This window comes from Oncorhynchus tshawytscha, unplaced genomic scaffold (assembly GCF_018296145.1).
Source record: "Oncorhynchus tshawytscha isolate Ot180627B unplaced genomic scaffold, Otsh_v2.0 Un_contig_11560_pilon_pilon, whole genome shotgun sequence".
Taxonomy (NCBI): domain Eukaryota; kingdom Metazoa; phylum Chordata; class Actinopteri; order Salmoniformes; family Salmonidae; genus Oncorhynchus; species Oncorhynchus tshawytscha.
Genome location: NW_024609702.1, coordinates 75,426 through 95,878, shown reverse-complemented (window position 1 = coordinate 95,878; position 20,453 = coordinate 75,426). Strand labels below are relative to the sequence as shown.

The 20,453-nt window shown below is 44.5% G+C and overlaps 1 protein-coding gene and 2 long non-coding RNA genes across 3 annotated transcripts in view; all 3 read left to right on the top strand.

Annotated features, from left to right (window-relative positions):
• The window catches only part of mosmoa (modulator of smoothened a), a 35,247-nt gene extending 20,134 nt beyond the window's left edge, over positions 1-15,113 (top strand). The window contains exon 3 of the mRNA XM_042317090.1: positions 13,317-15,113. Coding sequence (XP_042173024.1) covers positions 13,317-13,501 — 185 coding nt within the window. The 3' untranslated portion in view covers positions 13,502-15,113. The remainder of the gene's footprint in view (positions 1-13,316) is intronic.
• On the top strand, positions 4-2,117 carry LOC121845525. Its single transcript, XR_006082624.1, has 3 exons — positions 4-1,714; positions 1,782-1,957; positions 2,025-2,117. It is a non-coding gene; the product is annotated as an uncharacterized LOC121845525 (long non-coding RNA).
• Positions 2,379-2,935, top strand: LOC121845524. Its single transcript, XR_006082623.1, has 3 exons — positions 2,379-2,711; positions 2,773-2,864; positions 2,916-2,935. It is a non-coding gene; the product is annotated as an uncharacterized LOC121845524 (long non-coding RNA).
• Positions 15,114-20,453: the final 5,340 nt, after the last annotated feature.

Here is a 20,453-nt window from a genome sequence, read left to right as displayed (position 1 = left end):
GTGACCGAAACGACCCTACCTTAATGACGGTCGAGTGTACATTGACCAATCAAAGCCAAGCTCAACCAACTGTGTCTCTTCTCTTTACTGATAGACGTTACTCAGAGACATACTACACTTGACCACTAAATAAAAAAATTCACCCTCTCTATCACCCTGTTAAGTAGCTTGACCAAACAAGCTGTAGGCCTAAGTACAGAGGTCTCTCTCTCACTCCTCTCTTACTCCTCTCTCCAATCTCACTCCCCTCTTTCGTGACATAATTTCCTTGGAATAACACTCCCCTCAACACCAGTGCATCCGTCTACGAGCAGATATACCCTCCTACACAGAGGAGGGGTAGGGGTAGAGAGAGAGTAAGTTGAGGGAGAGAAGCGGAAAGGGCGAGGGAGAGGGGGCTGTGAAAATATTGGTTTAGCTTTGCATTCATGCCCAGAATTTCAGTGGTGAAGCTGATTTCAGGTAAACCAATGGAACCAATGTGTCTGATGTTTGCGTCTTTTGTGTGTGTGTGTGTGTGTGTGTGTGTGTGTGTACTTGTATGCTGTATGCGTCTTCCCTATCCTCCATGCCTCCAGATCATCCATTCCCTGCAGCTCTTCGACTGAGAAGTGCATTCTATGGTACCTGTGTGGGCGTCATAGAGTACCACTCAATCGCTTCTTTTTGTCTTTCAACACTCATCCCCCTCTTTTAGACAGGAATTCAGAGGAGACACTTCTTAACTCAATACCAACCCAACATTCAGCAGCCCTGCTGAGCTGGGCTGTTTCGTAAGGCTGTGTAGGTGTTCATATTCTGATTGGTTGTTTAGCAAAGAGAAGAGACGCCCCCCCTCTCTCACTCACACACGTAGAGAGTTTTACTAGCACACAGACACATTTGATTGAATTGGTGCATCACAGTCATTATATGTTAGTCGTATTTAGAGAACAAGAAGGATTATATTTCTATGGTGTATTTACCTAAGAATCACCCAATAATACATTTCCCTCCAGCCCGTCTAAAAAGAGGCGTTGTCAATGTGTTCATTGCAAATCTGTGTCACGTGCTAAATGTGATTTTATTGAGTCATTTTTTGACAATCACACATCGCTCTGAGCCAAGTGATGAGGTTGCCCTGGCAACAGGGAGGATATAGTCACAATCATCCAGGGTTCCGTTGGCTGTATCAGGTTCTCAGTGATAATCTCTCTTTCTCTTTCTCTCCCTCTTGTGCTTTCACATTCTATCGCTTTCTCTCCCACTGCAGTGAAGACTACCATTGATGGCTCTTTCAGACAAAGAGATGCATTTTAAAGGAACAGGGAAAGGGGAAACCAAGTGAATACATTCAACCCAAATGTGTCTTCCGTATTTAACCCAACCCCTCTGAATCAGAGAGGTGAGGGGGCCTGCCTTAATCGACGTCCATGTCATCGGCACCCGGGGAGCAGGTGGTGTTGCGGGGGTTAACTGCCTCGCTCAAGGGCAGAACGGCAGATTTTTCCACCTTGCCGGCTCGAGGATTCGAACCATCAACCTTTCGGTTACTGTCCCAATGCTCTTAACCGCTAGGCTCCCTGCCGCCCGAAAGAAAGAGATTGAGAGAGAAGGAACAGGAGAATGTTTGTAGGTAGGGGGTAGAGAATGAGAGAGAAGGAACAGGAGAATGTTTGTAGGTAGGGGGTAGAGAATGAGAGAGAAGGAACAGGAGAATGTTTGTAGGTAGGGGGTAGAGATAGGTAGGGGTAGAGATTGAGAGAGAAGGAACAGGAGAATGTTTGTAGGTAGGGGAACAGTAGAGATTGAGAGAGAAGGAACAGGAGAATGTTTGTAGGTAGGGGGTAGAGATTGAGAGAGAAGGAACAGGAGAATGTTTGTAGGTAGGGGGTAGAGATTGAGAGAGAAGGAACAGGAGAATGTTTGTAGGTAGGGGGTAGAGATTGAGAGAGAAGGAACAGGAGAATGTTTGTAGGTAGGGGTAGAGATTGAGAGAGGAACAGGAGAATGTTTGTAGGTAGGGGGTAGAGATGTGTTTGTAGGTAGGGGGTAGAGATTGAGAGAGAAGGAACAGGAGAATGTTTGTAGGTAGGGGGTAGAGATTGAGAGAGAAGGAACAGGAGAATGTTTGTAGGTAGGGGGAACAGAGAATGAGAGAGAAGGAACAGGAGAATGTTTGTAGGTAGGGGGTAGAGATTGAGAGAGAAGGAACAGGAGAATGTTTGTAGGTAGGGGTAGAGATTGAGAGAGAAGGAACAGGAGAATGTTTGTAGGTAGGGGTAGAGATTGAGAGAGAAGGAACAGGAGAATGTTTGTAGGTAGGGGGTAGAGATTGAGAGAGAAGGAACAGGAGAATGTTTGTAGGTAGGGGGAGATAGAGATTGAGGGGGAACAGGAGAATGTTTGTAGAGGGGGGTAGAGATTGAGAGAGAAGGAACAGGAGAATGTTTGTAGGTAGGGGGTAGAGATTGAGAGAGAAGGAACAGGAGAATGTTTGTAGGTAGGGGGTAGAGATTGAGAGAGAAGGAACAGGAGAATGTTTGTAGGTAGGGGGTAGAGATTGAGAGAGAAGGAACAGGAGAATGTTTGTAGGTAGGGGTAGAGATTGAGAGAGAAGGAACAGGAGAATGTTTGTAGGTAGGGGGTAGAGATTGAGAGAGAAGGAACAGGAGAATGTTTGTAGGTAGGGGGTAGAGATTGAGAGAGAAGGAACAGGAGAATGTTTGTAGGTAGGGGGGTAGAGATAGGGGTAGGGGAGATTGGAGAGAAGGAACAGGAGAATGTTTGTAGGTAGGGGGTAGAGATTGAGAGAGAAGGAACAGGAGAATGTTTGTAGGTAGGGGGTAGAGATTGAGAGAGAAGGAACAGGAGAATGTTTGTAGGTAGGGGGAACAGGAGAGATTGAGAGAGAAGGAACAGGAGAATGTTTGTAGGTAGGGGGTAGAGATTGAGGAACAGAATGGAACAGGAGAATGTTTGTAGGTAGGGGGTAGAGATTGAGAGAGAAGGAACAGGAGAATGTTTGTAGGTAGGGGGTAGAGATTGAGAGAGAAGGAACAGGAGAATGTTTGTAGGATTGAGAGGGGAACAGGAGAATGTTTGAGGTAGGGGTAGAGATTGAGAGAGAAGGAACAGGAGAAGGAACAGGAGAATGTTTGTAGGTAGGGGGTAGAGATTGAGAGAGAAGGAACAGGAGAATGTTTGTAGGTAGGGGGTAGAGATTGAGAGAGAAGGAATGGGAGAATGTTTGTAGGTAGGGGGTAGAGATTGAGATGCGTGAAGAGGAGACTACAGAATGACACTGAGCTACGCTGGACCAGGAAGAGGGAGAGAGGGAGATGAAGAGAAAATGAGAGTGGGATTGAGAGACTGGAGAGGTAGAAAAGCATCACTTGTAACCTGAGAGCCAGCTATGGGAGAAGGAAAGGGTGGAGGAGGAGAGAGGGGTTCTAAAGGGGGTAGAAAGTAAGAGGGCCTTGAGTATTTCCCTGACAGTGCTGAGCACTGCACCTCACAGGGTTGCTGCTGCTGCTGTGTAATGGGCAGGCTGGGCTTTCTCCTTTCAGGAAAGAGGGAGAGGTAGAGTGAGGAGAAGTGGTAGACTAAAAGGGGATTAAAAGAGAGGGAGAGATTGAGTATGTGAGAGAGTGAGGGGGCTGGGAGTTGGGATAAGGGGCATCTGTGATTGGTGCTCTGTTACAGAATGAAAGGTGCAGGGAGAGGGGGTAGCTAATAGGGGGCTAACAGGTGATGATTGCTGGCTGGGGAAAGGAAGCTACCAGTAGGCGTAGCTGGCCCAGGGCCACTGCCACCTGAAAGGACCCTTTTGTACAGCCAGCACAGGCCTCCTTCTGTCCCCTGTACACTACCGTCTTTACACTAGGCCCTAGCCAGGCCTCCTTCTGTCCCCTGTGCACTACAGTCTGTACACTAGGCCCTAGCCAGGCCTCCTTCTGTCCCCTGTGCACTACAGTCTGTACACTAGGCCCTAGCCAGGCCCCCTTCTGTCCCCTGTACACTACAGTCTTTACACTAGGCCCTAGCCAGGCCCCCTTCTGTCCCCTGTACACTACAGTCTTTATACTAGGCCCTAGCCAGGCCCCCTTCTGTCCCCTGTACACTACAGTCTTTATACTAGGCCCTAGCCAGGCCCCCTTCTGTCCCCTGTGCACTACAGTCTTTACACTAGGCCCTAGCCAGGCCCCCTTCTGTCCCCTGTACACTACAGTCTTTACACTAGGCCCTAGCCAGGCCCCCTTCTGTCCCTGTACACTACAGTCTTTATACTAGGCCCTAGCCAGGCCCCCTTCTGTCCCCTGTGCACTACAGTCTTTACACTAGGCCCTAGCCAGGCCCCCTTCTGTCCCCTGTACACTACACTCTTAACACTAGGCCCTAGCCAGACACTACTATGTCCTCGCAAACCCCACTGTCTGACTTTGCTGTACACTACACCCCAGGTACAGTGAGGTACAGTATTCTGACAGACTAAGGATCAGTAACATATCAGCTAAGGTAGTTTGAAAAACACTGAGGTTCTGGCTTGCGGTGGGTAAACACATGGCCGCGGCAGTGAGGACAGACGTAAATATTAGCCATGTCTGCCCAGTCCGGGGGGGGTTAGCCAGACAACACTCTCCTCGCTAGCTGGCAGCACAGACAGGGCACATTCAGCCAGCCAGCCAGCCTGCCTGCTAGTGTAGAGAGAGCCATAGAGAGCCAGCTGAATCATCTGAGCCATTTTAGCTAGGCTAAATCAGTCCCTTTCTGAGGGGGAAAATAGCCTGTGTGGGTTTGGGCTGGAGGACATGATGTGTAGCTGTAGTGTTGTGGAAGCATATGAGGAGTTATTGCCCCAGGCCTCTTTTGATTTCCATCTACGTGCGTTTGGAAAATCAGCCCTATGATTGAAGCTTTAGTTAGTGCACTCAGTGTGAATGGAAGACAGTTTCATCTGTAAGCCTTTGATTGTGTGTTTTGGCAAAGCAACATGATTTGATTTAGTCCGTTTCCAGTTCATCTGTTCAGTGGTAATTCACAGGAATCAGAGAATGATCTTGTTTGACTTTCGATTGACAGTTGCACTTATAGACAAGACCCAGCTAACACTTCCCTAATCGTTCTCCTTTGGTTATTTGACATACAGGGCCTTCAGAAAGTATTCACACCCTTTGACATTTCACAGATTTTGTTGTATTACTGCCTGACTTTAAAATGGATTAAATGGAGATTTTTTTTGTCACTTTTTTTTGTACCTCATAATGTCAAAGTAGAGTTCTCTTTTTTTAATCATTGTTATTATTATTTTTAATTACATCTGAAATGTCTTGAGTCAGTAAGTATTCAACCCCTTTTGTTATGGCAAGCCTAAATAAGTTCAGTAGTAAACATTTGCTTAACAAGTCACATAATATGTTGCATGGACTCACTCTGTGTGCAATAATAGTGCTTAACATGGTTTTTGAATGACTCCCTCATCTCTGTACCTCTGGACAAGCAGTGTGTTTCTAACACAGATTCAACCAGTGTGATTTTCCAAGGCCTCGCAAAGAAGGGCATCTATTGGTAGATTGGTCAAAATAAAAAAAGCAGACATTGAATATCCCTTTGAGCATGGTGAAGTTATTAAATACACTTTGGATGGTGTATCAACACACCCAGCCACTACAAAGATACAGGCGTCCTTCCTAACTCTGTTGCCGGAGAGGAGGGAAACCACTCAGGGATTTCACCATGAGGGCAATGGTGATTTTTAAACAGTTTGTTTTCTCCTATCACACTCTGAGGATGGATCAACAACATTGTAGTTACTCCACAATACTAACCTAATTTATAGAGTGAAAAAAGGGAAGCCTGTACAGAATACATGCATCCTCTTTGCAACAAGGTAATAAAGTAAAACTGCAAAAAATGTGGCAAAGCAATTCTCTTATTGTCCTAAATACAAAGTGTTATGTTTGGGGCAAATCCAAAACAACACTTCACTGAGTATTACTCCCCATATTTTCAAGCATAGTCATGGCTGCATCATGTTATGGGTGTGCTTGTAAGGACTGAGGAGTTTTTCAGGATAAAAAAAATAACTAAAGAGAGCTAAGCACAGGCAAAATCCTAGACGAAAACCTGGTTCAGTCTGCTTTCCACCAGACACTGGGAGATTAATTCACCTTTCAGCAGGACAATAACCTAAAATACAAGGCCAAATCTACACTGGAGTTACTTACCAAGAAGACAGTGAATGTTCCTGAGTGGCCGAGTTACAGTTTTGACTCATCTGCTTGAAAATCTATGGCAAGACCTGAAAATGGTTGTCTATCAATGATCAACAACCAATTTTACAGAGCTTGAAGAATTTGGGGAAAATGTTGCTCAATCCATGTGATAATCTCTTAGATACTTACCCAGAAAGACTCACAGCTGTAATCGCTGCTAAAGGTGATTATAATATGTATTGATTCAGGTGGTTGAATACTTATCTAATCAAGATATATTGGTGTTTTATTTTTCCAGAATTTTTTCCAATTGTTAGATTTTTTCCCCACTGACATTAGAGTGTTTTGTGCAGATCGTCCTGGGAACTAACATTTGGTAGCTGGGGAGGCTGCAATATCTTCAAATAAATATTCTGAAAGCCCCAAAATAAAACCAAACATGAGGAGTTTCATGATGCTAATTAACAATGACTTTTTTAATTAACTGGTCCTACCAAGAGGCTAATCACTTGGATTAAGACCGATAACTACCCTAATGATTTTACTCCTGACGTTGTCCCTGTGCCCAGTCACTGCTTACACATACACACTGAACACACACACCGTATTGTGCCCCATCAGGACTGGTGTGTCACTCCACTTTGTGGGGTGCCAGAGCCAGAGCAGTGACTTATTACACTGTTATATCACTTCTCTCAGCAGGAAGTCTAACACACTAATTGGTGTCTTGAAATGGACGCCAAGTGCTTGTCTCTTCAGAAATATATATTTATGGCCTCCCGAGTGGCGCAGCGGTCTAATGCACTGCATCGCAGTGTTTTGAGGTGTCACTACAGCCTTTGGTTCGATTCCCAGGCTGTGTCACAACCGGCTGTGACCGGGAGTCCCATAGGGACACCAATTGGCCCAGCATCGTCCGGGTTTGGGGAGGGTTTGGCCAGGGGGGCTTTACTTGGCTCATCGCGCTCTAGCGACTTCTTGTGGCGGCCTGGGCGCCTGCAGGCTGACTTCGTCAGTCGAATGGTGTTTCCTCCGAAACATTGGTGCGGCACATTGGTTAAGCGAGCGGGTGTTAAGGAGCGCAGTTTGGCAGGTCATGTTTAGAAGGACGGGTGACTCTCCCGAGCCCGTTGGGGAGTTGCAGCGATGAGACAAGATCGTAATCACAAAATTGGGGAGAAAAAGGTGGCAAAGGTTTGGACACACCTACTCATTCAAGAATTTTCCAGAATTTTTACTATTTTCTACATTATAGAATAATAGCGAAGACATCAAAACTATGAAATAACGCATATGGAATCATGTAGTAACCCAAAAAGTGTTAAACAAATTTAAATATATATTTTTTGAGATTCTTCAAAGTAGCCACCCTTTGCCTTGATGACAGCCTTGCACACTCTTGGCATTCTCTCAACCAGCTTCATGAAGTAGTCACCTGGAATGCATTTCAATTAACAGGTGTGCCTTGTAAAAAGTTGATTTGTGGAATTTCTTTCTTTCTTAATGCGTTTGAGCCAATCCATTGTGTTGTGACAAGGTAGGCATGGTACACAGAGAGCCCTATTTGGTAAAAGACCAAGTCCATATTATGGCAAGAACAGCTCAAATAACCAAAGAGAAACATGAAGGTCAGTCAATCCGGGAAATTTAAAGAACTTTGAAAGTTTCTTCAAGTGCAGTCGCAAAAACCATCAAGCGCTATGATGAAACTGATGAGGACGGCCACAGGAAAGGAGTTACCTCTGTTGCAGAGGATACATTCGTTAGATTTAACTGCACCTCAGATTGCAGCCCAAATAAATGCTTCACAGAGTTCAAGTAACAGACACATCTCAACATCCATGTTCAGAGGAGACTGGGTGAATCAGGTCTTCATTGTCAAATTGCTGCAAAGAAACCACTACTAATGGACACCAATAAGAAGAAGAAACCTGCTTGGGCCAAGAAACACGAGCAATGGACATTAGACCGGTGGAAATCTGTCCTTTTGGTCTGATGAGTCCACATTTGAGATTTTTGGTTCCAATCGCTGTGTCTTTGTGTGGCTCCCACCGTGAAGCATGGAGGAGGTGTGATGGTGTGGGGGTGCTTTGCTGGTGACACTGTCAGTGATTTATTTATAATTCGAGATACACTTAAGCAGCATGGCTACCACAGCATTCTACAACGATATGCCATCCCATCTGGTTTGCGCTTAGTGGGACTATCATTTGTTTTTAACAGTACAATGATCCAACACACCTCCAGGGTGTGTAAGGGCTATTTGACCAAGAAGGAAAGTGATGGAGTGCTGCATCAGAAGACCTGGCCTCCACAATCACCCAACCTCAACCCAATTGAGATTGTTCGGGATGAGTTTGACCGCAAAGTGAAGGAAAAGCAGCCAACATATGTGGGAACTCCTTCAAGACTGTTGGAAAAGCATTCCAGGTGAAGCTGGTTGAGAGAATGCAAAAGTTGCAAAGCTGTCATCAAGGCAAAGGGTGGCAACTTCGAAGAATCTAAAATCTTTGTCACGGATCCCCCCGGTACTGCTGCTCATTCCGTGCACCAGTTCCGGAAGTCTATGTCACTGTCCTCTAGGCGTCACTAAACTGTCTCATTATGGACACCTGGTTCCCATTCCCCCTGATTAGTAATTGTATATGTGTGCCCTCTGTTCACCATTGTCTTGGTCGGTTACTGTTCCCATGTCCGTCGGTCTTGTGAGTACCTGTGCTTTGTTGTTTCGACTTGCGTGCTGCGTGTATTGTGCACTTGTTATTACGGGTCTCGTCCTGTGTATTTATGAGAGGTTTAACCTCACTCTTTTGTTTGGGTTACATCCCTGTGTTTTTGTATACATGTTTTGATTTGGGCTTCTTCCCCGTGCCTTTTCATGGCATTGTATTTTGGGGTGGAGTATTAAAACCCCCCTATTACGTATTCCTGCGCCTGTCTCCAATCATTTATACAACGTGGCAATCTTAAATATTTTGATTTCATTAACACTTTTTTGGTTACTACATGATTCCATATGTGTTATTTCACAGATTTGATGTCTTCACTATTAGTCTACAATGTAGAAAATAGTTTAAAAAATAAAGAAAAACCCTTGAATGAGGAGGTGTCCAAACTTTTGACTGGTACTGTATATATTTATTTATTTTTACTTGTTTTTTTTAATCTAATGATATTTGTTGCTTTTTTCGACACAGAGTAGAATGCCTGGGGAACATGTCTGCAGTCTCTCTCCTATAGCTCCTGGTATGTCTCAAACGGCCACGTCATGATGTGACAGCGTTTGTGATGGGGTGGCCCTTCTATTGCTGCTGAGAGAACACGGATACTCTACCATCGAGGAGAGCAAAAGTTATTTCACTGCAGAACACCGCATGTCCACTGAATTAGCGTTAGCCTAAGTGATTAAGTTACAGTATATCGAATTAGCTTTTAAAGTAATCTTTTAAAGAGTATGTGTAAGTCCTTGGCTTTGCCGTTTCAGATTAGTAACACTGCTTCAGATGGACAGATTCACTCAAAGCCCACAGAATCTATGTTGTGCGTACATGTGTTATGCAGTTTTTGTTTTTTACGTGTTATTTCTTACACTAGTACCCCAGGTCATCTTAGGTTTCTTTACATACAGCCGAGAAGAACTACTGAATATAAGATCAGCGTCAACTCACCATCAGTACGACCAAGAATATGTTTTTCGCGATGCGGATCCTGTGTTCTGCCTTACAACCAGTGTAACCGAGTGGATCACATGCAGCGACCAAAAAAAAAAAAAAAACGACTCAGAAAAAGGGAAACGAAGCGGTCTTCTGGTCAGACTCCGGAGACGGGCACATCGTGCACCACTCCCTAGCATTCTTCTTGCCAATGTCCAGTCTCTTGACAACAAGGTTGATGAAATCCGAGCAAGGGTAGCATTCCAGAGGACATCAGAGACTGTAACGTTCTCTGCTTCACGGAAACATGGCTAACTGGAGAGACGCAATCCGAGCGGTGCAGCCAGCGGGTTTCTCCACGCATCGCGCCGACAGAAACAAACATCTTTCTGGTAAGAAGACGGGGGGGGCGTATGCCTTATGGCCAACGTGACATGGTGTGATGAAAGAAACATACAGGAACTCAAATCCTTCTGTTCACCTGATTTAGAATTCCTCACAATCAAATGTAGACCGCATTATCTACCAAGAGAATTCTCTTCGATTATAATCACAGCCGTATATATCCCCCAAGCAGACACATCGATGGCTCTGAACGAACTTTATTTAACTCTCTGCAAACTGGAAACGATTTATCCGGAGGCTGCATTCATTGTAGCTGGGGATTTTAACAAGGCTAATCTGAAAACAAGACTCCTAAATTTTATCAGCATATCGATTGCGCAACCAGGGGTGGAAAGACCCTGGATCATTGTTACTCTAACTTCCGCGACGCATATAAGGCCCTGCCCCGCCCCCTTTCGGAAAAGCTGACCACGACTCCATTTTGTTGATCCCTGCCTACAGACAGAAACTAAAACAAGAAGCTCCCACGCTGAGGTCTGTCCAACGCTGGTCCGACCAAGCTGACTCCACACTCCAAGACTGCTTCCATCACGTGGACTGGGAGATGTTTCGTATTGCGTCAGACAACAACATTGACGAATACGCTGATACGGTGTGCGAGTTCATTAGAACGTGCGTTGAAGATGTCGTTCCCATAGCAACGATTAAAACATTCCCTAACCAGAAACCGTGGATTGATGGCAGCATTCGGTGAAACTGAAGGCACGAACCACTGCTTTTAATCAGGGCAAGGTGTCTGGTAACATGACTGAATACAAACAGTGCAGCTATTCCCTCCGCAAGGCTATCAAACAAGCTAAGCGCCAGTACAGAGACAAAGTAGAATCTCAATTCAACGGCTCAGACACAAGAGGTATGTGGCAGGGTCTACAGTCAATCACGGACTACAGGAAGAAACCCAGCCCAGTCACGGACCAGGATGTCTTGCTCCCAGGCAGACTAAATAACTTTTTGCCCGCTTTGAGGACAATACAGTGCCACTGACACGGCCTGCAACGGAAACATGCGGTCTCTCCTTCACTGCAGCCGAAGTGAGTAAGACATTTAAACGTGTTAACCCTCGCAAGGCTGCAGGCCCAGACGGCATCCCCAGCCGCGCCCTCAGAGCATGCGCAGACCAGCTGGCCGGTGTGTTTACGGACATATTCAATCAATCCCTATACCAGTCTGCTGTTCCCACATGCTTCAAGAGGGCCACCATTGTTCCCAAGAAAGCTAAGGTAACTGAGCTAAACGACTACCGCCCCGTAGCACTCACATCCGTCATCATGAAGTGCTTTGAGAGACTAGTCAAGGACCATATCACCTCCACCCTACCTGACACCCTTGACCCACTCCAATTTGCTTACCGCCCAAATAGGTCCACAGACGATGCAATCTCAACCACACTGCACACTGCCTAACCCATCTGGACAAGAGGAATACCTATGTGAGAATGCTGTTCATCGACTACAGCTCGGCATTCAACACCATAGTACCCTCCAAGCTCGTCATCAAGCTCGAGACCCTGGGTCTCGACCCCGCCCTGTGCAACTGGGTACTGGACTTCCTGACGGGCCGCCCCCAGGTGGTGAGGGTAGGCAACAACATCTCCTCCCCGCTGATCCTCAACACTGGGGCCCCACAAGGGTGTGCGTTCTGAGCCCTCTCCTGTACTCCCTGTTCACCCACGACTGCGTGGCCATGCACGCCTCAACTCAATCATCAAGTTTGCGGACGACACAAGTGGTAGGCTTGATTACCAACAACGACGAGACGGCCTACAGGGAGGAGGTGAGGGCCCTCGGAGTGTGGTGTCAGGAAAATAACCTCACACTCAACGTCAACAAAACTAAGGAGATGATTGTGGACTTCAGGAAACAGCAGAGGGAACACCCCCATCCACATCGATGGAACAGTAGTGGAGAGGGTAGCAAGTTTTAAGTTCCTCGGCATACACATCACAGACAAACTGAATTGGTCCACTCACACAGACAGCATCGTGAGGAAGGCGCAGCAGCGCCTCTTCAACCTCAGGAGGCTGAAGAAATTCGGCTTGTCACCAAAAGCACTCACAAACTTCTACAGATGCACAATCGAGAGCATCCTGGCGGGCTGTATCACCGCCTGGTATGGCAACTGCACCGCCCTCAACCGTAAGGCTCTCAGAGGGTAGTGAGGTCTGCACAACGCATCACCGGGGCAAACTACCTGCCCTCCAGGACACCTACACCACCCGATGCAGGAAGGCCATAAAGATCATCAAGGACATCAACCACCCGAGCCACTGCCTGTTCACCCCGCTGCCATCCAGAAGGCGAGGTCAGTACAGGTGCATCAAAGCTGGGACCGAGAGACTGAAAAACAGCTTCTATCTCAAGGCCATCAGACTGTTAAACAGCCACCACTAACATTGAGTGGCTACTGCCAACACACTGTCAATGACACTGACTCTACTCCAGCCACTTTAATCATGGGAATTGATGGGAAATGATGTAAATATATCACTAGCCACTTTAAACAATGCTACCTTATATAATGTTACTTACCCTACATTGTTCATCTCATATGCATACGTTGATACTGTACTCTATATCATCGACTGCATCCTTATGTAATACATGTACATGTTTTTTTTGGAATTGTTAGTTAGATTACTTGCTCGTTATTACTGCGTTGTCGGAACTAGAAGCACAAGCATTTCGCTACACTCGCCCTTGGTACATTCACGGTGGTGAGACTGGAGTGTGTCTCCTTCACAGCTAAGGTCTATTTATGTAAAAGGGTTGAGGCGTGATGGTGTCTGGGGCCTTGGACGAGTGTTTTGGTTCTGTAGTGTGTGTGACCTTGTGCGGTAGGTAGTATGTAGGCCTACTGAGGACGAGTGATGATTCAGTCATTAAATTCATCAATTAACAAATCAAGTCAATCTTTATTATACCAGAGGGAGATTTGGTTGACAAGCATCCAGTCCATCCCAGGTTTCATCCTAATTGAAAGCGGAGCTGTCTCCAGTGTAGCAACACCACAGGAAATAGTAAACAATTCCAACATGTCTAACATTATCTCTCTCTCTCCCCCTCAGTGATCCTGTTCTGTATGGCGGCGCTCATCTTCCCCATCGGCTTCTACATCAACGAGGTGGGTGGCCAGCCATACAAGCTGCCCAACAACACGGTGGTGGGCTCCTCCTACGTCCTCTTTGTCCTCTCCATCTTCTTCACCATAGTGGGACTGCTGTTCGCAGGCAAGGTGTGCCTGCCTGGCTGACTGCGGCTACCACTCTGCCACCTGGACTTTAAGCTGGGGCCGAGGAGAAACATACAAAGGAGATCAACCAAATGGAGGAAAAGAAAAACACTGGCCAGGAAGCAGGGATGGGATGTCTCTGACGGACGGTGTGACGATATGCAGCTGAATAACAAACTAACTGAGATGAATAGACATGGACGAATATGGACGCTGTCGAACTGACTCAGGCTTTTTTTTTTCTCTGCCTTTGCTTATTTAAAACATGTTATTTTTACATTGTTGTTGTTGCACTTTGGAGAGCGATGTGGGAGACACACGTCCACTCCATGGGGGGGGGGCGACCGCCGTCCTTTCCCCAAACCCCCTGCCGTTGCCACGGCGACAGTAACTATGACATCACACCTTTCGGAGGATCTCCACTTCACCCTTCCTGCCCAGCGAGAAAACAAACCATTGTCATCTCAACTGTTCCTGTTGCTATTTTTGGCTTCTTACACTATTTCAGTTGTTTTAGTTTCTTCCATTTAGTGTTTTTTGGGGTTGTTGCCTTCTCCTCTCCCCCTTTTTCACTGAGGTGAAGTTTGGGCCAACGAACCTCTGGAGGAGCTGTAAAGGTATATTAAGAGGCTGCTGGTGGGGTCATTGTCTCTCTGCCTCCCCATGTGTGGGCTGGGACAAGAGTCACTTCAGCCATGGTTAGGCAGTAACTAGGGAGGGGGTTATTTGGAGTAGAGGGGGAAGGTTGGTTGAGATGACATTCTAGTTTGCTGGATATGAGCAAGTCCCCTTTGGAAGGGGGAGGGTGGACTGCTACATTGGCCTTTCCATCTTCACCCTAACCTTAACCCCAGCACCATGACCCATATAATCCATGGGATTTAGACAGGTGCGCTGTTCCAGAGAGGGGAGGGTAGGACCCCAGGCCCTGACCACCAAGGTTCCCTAATTAACCAGGCACCACACAGTAAGTCAAGCACCTACCAGCTGCTCTACAGGAAAGGAAAAAGGGAATGAAGACTGAGAGCAGCTGGATTATTATGAAACATGGATGGGATCAGGCAGGAGGGATGTTTTGTTTTTGCTTTGTAAAATAGTAATAAAAGGCATCAGGGACTGCAGGTCAGGTCGTTGTGTGGGGCTGTGCCTCACTACTGTGCTGTGCCCGATGCCTGTGAAACACACACGCACACACACACTAACAGATGCACAAAAGACTCGCACGCAAACACACACACGTGTTTCGGGCTCAATCTCCAAGTCATGGTGAAGTATTTGTTGTCCATTTCCATTCCTGCTCAGCTTTTCTTTATGTTGGTCTGTATAATATGGATAATGAAGAAGCCCTTTCTGGTTCCTAGTTTGATTTGTTGTTGTGCCATGATCAGAATTTCTGTTTTAGGAAGCACTGTGCATTCAAGGGTATAGCTAATAGCAGAAGAGGCACCACAAATGTATAAAAAAATAACTTCTTACCTCATACTTTTTTCTTATTCAAACTACTACTATTATGTTTTCCAAACCATGGCGATGAGTTCCCTAGAAATTGTATTGTCTTGATCAGGCGGCTAGGCATAAAGCTTGTGGTCAACGCAAATTATTTATCTTTCACTGAATAAAAAGAGAAAAAAGACGTCTGTGTTTGAGTCTGACACGATCACTCTACATACTGTATAATGTTTACTCTGTTTCAACATGTTAGTGTTCAGCTCCAGGCCTCGAGGGCCACCATGTCAGCTGGTTTATGTGTTGCCTGGTTTGTCATTTATCAACTAGTGTCTTTGACTGGTAAGGAGTAGCCAATCACACCGGTCTCTAATAAAAGGCAATGACAAAAACCAGAGTGATGTTCAGTAGGAGAAAACCTCCCTGTTTCAAAAGTTATGTCAAACTTTAAAAAACTTACAAAAATTGTTTAATTTGTGTGTGTGTGGGGGTTCAGTTATATATTTTTCAGTTTCTTCTGGAATAATCTGTAGAAGAATGTGCCATCTCCAAATGGCCTTCCCATGTGAGCGTTTTAAGACATTGCACTTTTGTCAACACAAACCTATGTAGAAGACAGAGGCAACCAAGGTGCATCTCAGTTGAAGGGCTATATGTTTTCAGTCAGCCTGCAAAGTGCTTATTGTTCATCTGGAAATGAGCACCAGTGAAGTTAGTGAAGAACAAAACGTACAGTACCATCCCAACCCCGTGACTATTGATTCAAGTTGTTTCTTTTTCAAGACTTTAACAGTTTGCCATATTCACCTTTGAATTGACTTAATCTCCAGTTAAGTTTTACAGTCAAACTTATGAGTGACTTTTCATTCGTGTTCATACTGCATTCATGTTTCTGTTAAATGTGGATTTTGTTCAGAAGTCTGTGTGCTCAGTGTCCAGCCAAGAATGGACAAAGATTTACATAATGCAACTGATTAAAATGTTCCTTCCATCATTTACAAACACTAATGATTTACATTACAAAAAGGAATGATGTATCCACAGCAAAATGATCATCTGATTATATGGAGGTGCACATTCACTGTTTGGGTAAGTTATTAGCAAGACACTAGTCACTAACATCATCTGATTATATGGAGGTGCACATTCACTGTTTGGGTAAGTTATTAGCAAGACACTAGTCACTAACATCATCTGATTATATGGAGGTGCACATTCACTGTTTGGGTAAGTTATTAGCAAGACACTAGTCACTAACATCATCTGATTATGTGGAGGTGCACATTCACTGTTTGGGTAAGTTATTAGCAAGACACTAGTCACTAACATCATCTGATTATATGGAGGTGCACATTCACTGTTTGGGTAAGTTATTAGCAAGACACTAGTCACTAACATCATCTGATTATATGGAGGTGCACATTCACTAGTCACTAACATCATCTGATTATATGGAGGTGCACATTACTGTTTGGGTAAGTTATTAGCAAGACACTAGTCACTAACATCATCTGATTATATGGAGGTGCACATTAACTGTTTGGGTAAGTTTGGGTAAGTTATTAGCAAGACACTAGTCACTAACATCATCTGATTATATGGAGGTGCACATTCACTGTTTGGGTAAGTTATTAGCAAGACACTAGTCACTAACATCATCTGATTATATGGAGGTGCACATTCACTGTTTGGGTAAGTTATTAGCAAGACACTAGTCACTAACATCATCTGATTATATGGAGGTGCACATTCACTGTTTGGGTAAGTTATTAGCAAGACACTAGTCACTAACATCATCTGATTATATGGAGGTGCACATTAACTGTTTGGGTAAGTTATTAGCAAGACACTAGTCACTAACATCATCTGATTATATGGAGGTGCACATTCACTGTTTGGGTAAGTTATTAGCAAGACACTAGTCACTAACATCATCTGATTATATGGAGGTGCACATTCACTGTTTGGGTAAGTTATTAGCAAGACACTAGTCACTAACATCATCTGACTGTATAGAATAAAAGGCACCAACTATGCAAATAAAGACATGAGCTCTACAGGTATAAGAGTCAAGGCTCCTCTTCCATCTAATTACAGCATCTTGTCTGTCAACCATCTTGAAACTAATCAATGCCTGTGATGTGATCCATACTATCAATTAATAAAATAAACGGCCACATTTACCAATCACTTCCACCAGTCCAAAGTTTGCACCTGTTATGTTCTGAGAAAAAGAAATTAGTATTTTAAAATGAAGTTAAACCATGAAAGTGTCTTTAGTAACACCTGCTTCACTCCCCTTGGATAACAACAGATGGAGCAAACTTCACACCAGAGCAAAACATTTAGGTTGCATCCCAAGTGGCAACCTATTCCCTATCAAATGGCACCCTATTCCCTATCAAATGGCACCCTATTCCCTATCAAATGGCACCCTATCCCCTATCAAGTGGCAACCTATTCCCTATCAAATGGCACCTTCTTCCCTGATCTATTGGTATATAGTGAATAGCGTGCCATTTTATAATGAGAATGTCCCAAATCTGGTTGTTTGGCTAAAGAGAGCTGGTTCTTGTTTGGGTATTAGGTGAAGTCTGCAATTTTGCCATTCAAATTAATTTACCAGCTAGATTGACCCCCTAGAGTCTATGTCCGTGCCCCTATGGAAATGTAATTAGCATAATAAACAAATCCCCATCAAAATCTGTCTGTTTAAAATGGAGCATTTGCGGTGGAAGTTGGCCGAGCTACAGCAGTGTTTGTCAGACAATGACACATCCCGGTCTTCTCACGAAAATGTCTGTAGTGTCCAAACCGTTTGGCCTCCAAACTAACAGAGCCCCACAGTGGAGGTGTCATAATTCCCATAAAACCTAGCATTCAAACAAGGAAATGGTTCCAATCATTTTTCCAACATTTATTTTTCCTATAGGGAATGTTAGAAACACTTAAAATAAGGGCTGGGTTTCGTGTAGGCTTACCCTGGCGTGACATTTTGATAACCGCGTAAATCTCTCTCGGACAAGGTCACTTTTATCAATATATTTACTCTCAGATTCGAAAATGCTAATTAGCATCAAAGTAGACACCATACAAGACTACAAATCCCTGCAAACTCCTGCACGTCATCTTTAGCTGACACCTTTGCTAACCGGTATACAGTCAAAGAAATGTAACCAATTTATTCATTACTAAATTGATCTAACATTAGATAGTTAATCCAGAGATTCTTACCTTTTCCTTAATTTGGCAGTTTTGTCCAGATCATCATGGCATGTAGTTATTTGACCACCATATTAGCAGCTAATTAGTCTTTCATATTTGTGGGAGTGGGGGGGGGGAAATACAGGCGAATATATTGATAAAAGTCACCTTGTCCTAGAGAGATTTACACGGTTATCAAAATGTCACGCCAGGGTAAGCCTATACAAAACAGCCCTTATTTGAAGTGTTTATAAAATCTCCTATGGGGAAAAATGAATGGTGGATAAACAATTACAACCTTTTCCTTGTTTGACTGCTAGGTTTTATGGGTATTATGACTCATACTGTGGTGCTCTATATTGTCACGAACCGGCTCAAAGCCCGTAACAAAGGGAGACAACGTGGAGATAAGGAGTAACAAAATATACATTTATTAACTAAAGCAACTAAGGAAAATATACAATGGTGTGTGTAATCAGTAGTGTAAGTGAGTGTTATGCATGAATGTGATAATGCAGGGTGTTGAAAGATGTTGTCGCAAACAACTCAAAAACCACCAAGAAACACAACAAAATCCATAAAGGTGTCTGCATGGAGAGAGTCTCCCCCATGAATGTGGAAGAGGTCTATTTATCCTGGGAGACACCTGGCCCAGGTGTTTCCCATGAAGCTGACGACCTTCCCAACTCCGCCCACCGGCATCCTAATAAGGAAACAAGAACAAAGACATAATACGGCAGACAGAGTGGGAGGGTCGTCACAATATGACCACTCTATGGAAAGATGAGACTCTCACGATGGTGTTCTCCGTTTTGTGTTCTCTACGATCCCCAAAATTGTCACGGGACTCCTCAGAAGTCATTACAGCCGATCTGCTAACTGTCTGTAGCGTCCAAACAGTTTTGGCTACACACTAACATGACCCCTCTATGGAAAGGTGAGACTCTCACGAACACAGAAAGGTGAGAATCTCATAAAGATGTCGGCTGATTTACTCTATGATCCTCACAAGACGCATCTGATGGGTAGCCCGGTACCAGGTAAAAGTTTAGTGCGCCCCAAAAAGGTTAAATATGGGCTTAGACTCTTAAGGATTAAGTTCAGTCAACCAGAGACAGGAAGCATTTCTTGGCCATGTGACCTGACCAGTAACAACTCTGGGCCTAGTCTACACTCTTAGCAAAAAGGGTTCTTTGTCTGTCAACATAAGATAACCCTTTTTTGGTTCCAGGTAGAATCTTTTTGGGTTCCATGTAGAACCCTCTGTGGAAAGGGTTCTACATGAAACCCAAAAGGGTTCTACCTGTAACATAATGGGTTCTACCTGGAACCAAAAATGGTTATTCAAAGGGTTCTTCTATGGGAACAGCCAAAGAACCCTTTTAGGTTCTAGATAGCACCTTTTTTTCTAAGAGTGTATAGCCTAGTATATAACTTAGGTTCAAATGTTTTCCAGGTGACATCACGTGATCCCCCCCAAAATTCCAGACCCTGATTCTGTTATGGAGTGATCTGATATGGTTGCCTTCAGACTAGACCATGAATTTGTTGCAGAACTGCTTTACATGCATAGAGAACAGCAGCTACATCTCTTCCTCCTCAATGGTGACTCATCTACATACACTATGTGTCTAATCTGTTTATCTGCTCTGTCTGAGCACACACTCTTTCCACCCATTCCCTCACCATCTGAGGTTCTTCCCCTCTCTTTGTGTTCTACTCTGCTCTGTTAATACAATGTTGTTGTTTTTCTCAGTAGCTTGAGCTAAATGACAGCTGAAAGCCTTCACAGAGCCACAGTGTATGTGTGTGCACATGCATGCATCTGCGCATGTGTGGGTACCTTATGTATGTCTATGTGTGGGTGTGTGTGTATGTTTGAGTGACAGGTTATGAGGTTTGAGGATGAGTCTCCCAGCCTAGAATTACATGGGCTTCCCTCAGGGCCCTGGCTGATGAGCCCAGGCTGATGAGCCCTGACAGATCTGAGAGCAGTGTGGGTGTGCTGGCTGGATTCAAACGGTCAGAGACTCTCTCTGGTCCCTCAGCTTGTCTGTGACTAACCAATCCATCCATTTGCCACCATAAAAATAGAATGCCATTTTCTCTTCTAGGAATGATATTTCTATGTTTGCCACATTCTCGTGCTTGGAATGAGTCATTGGTAAAACAGTTTGAAGAGGAGATCTATAGTCACACTGAAACCATTTTAACACAGTTTTATATGATTAAAGCCCATGGGAGAAATGTATAGAGTGTTTGAGACCATACTCAAATGCAAATTAGTTATCAATTAAGAATATTTGTTTGTAGTTAACGTTAA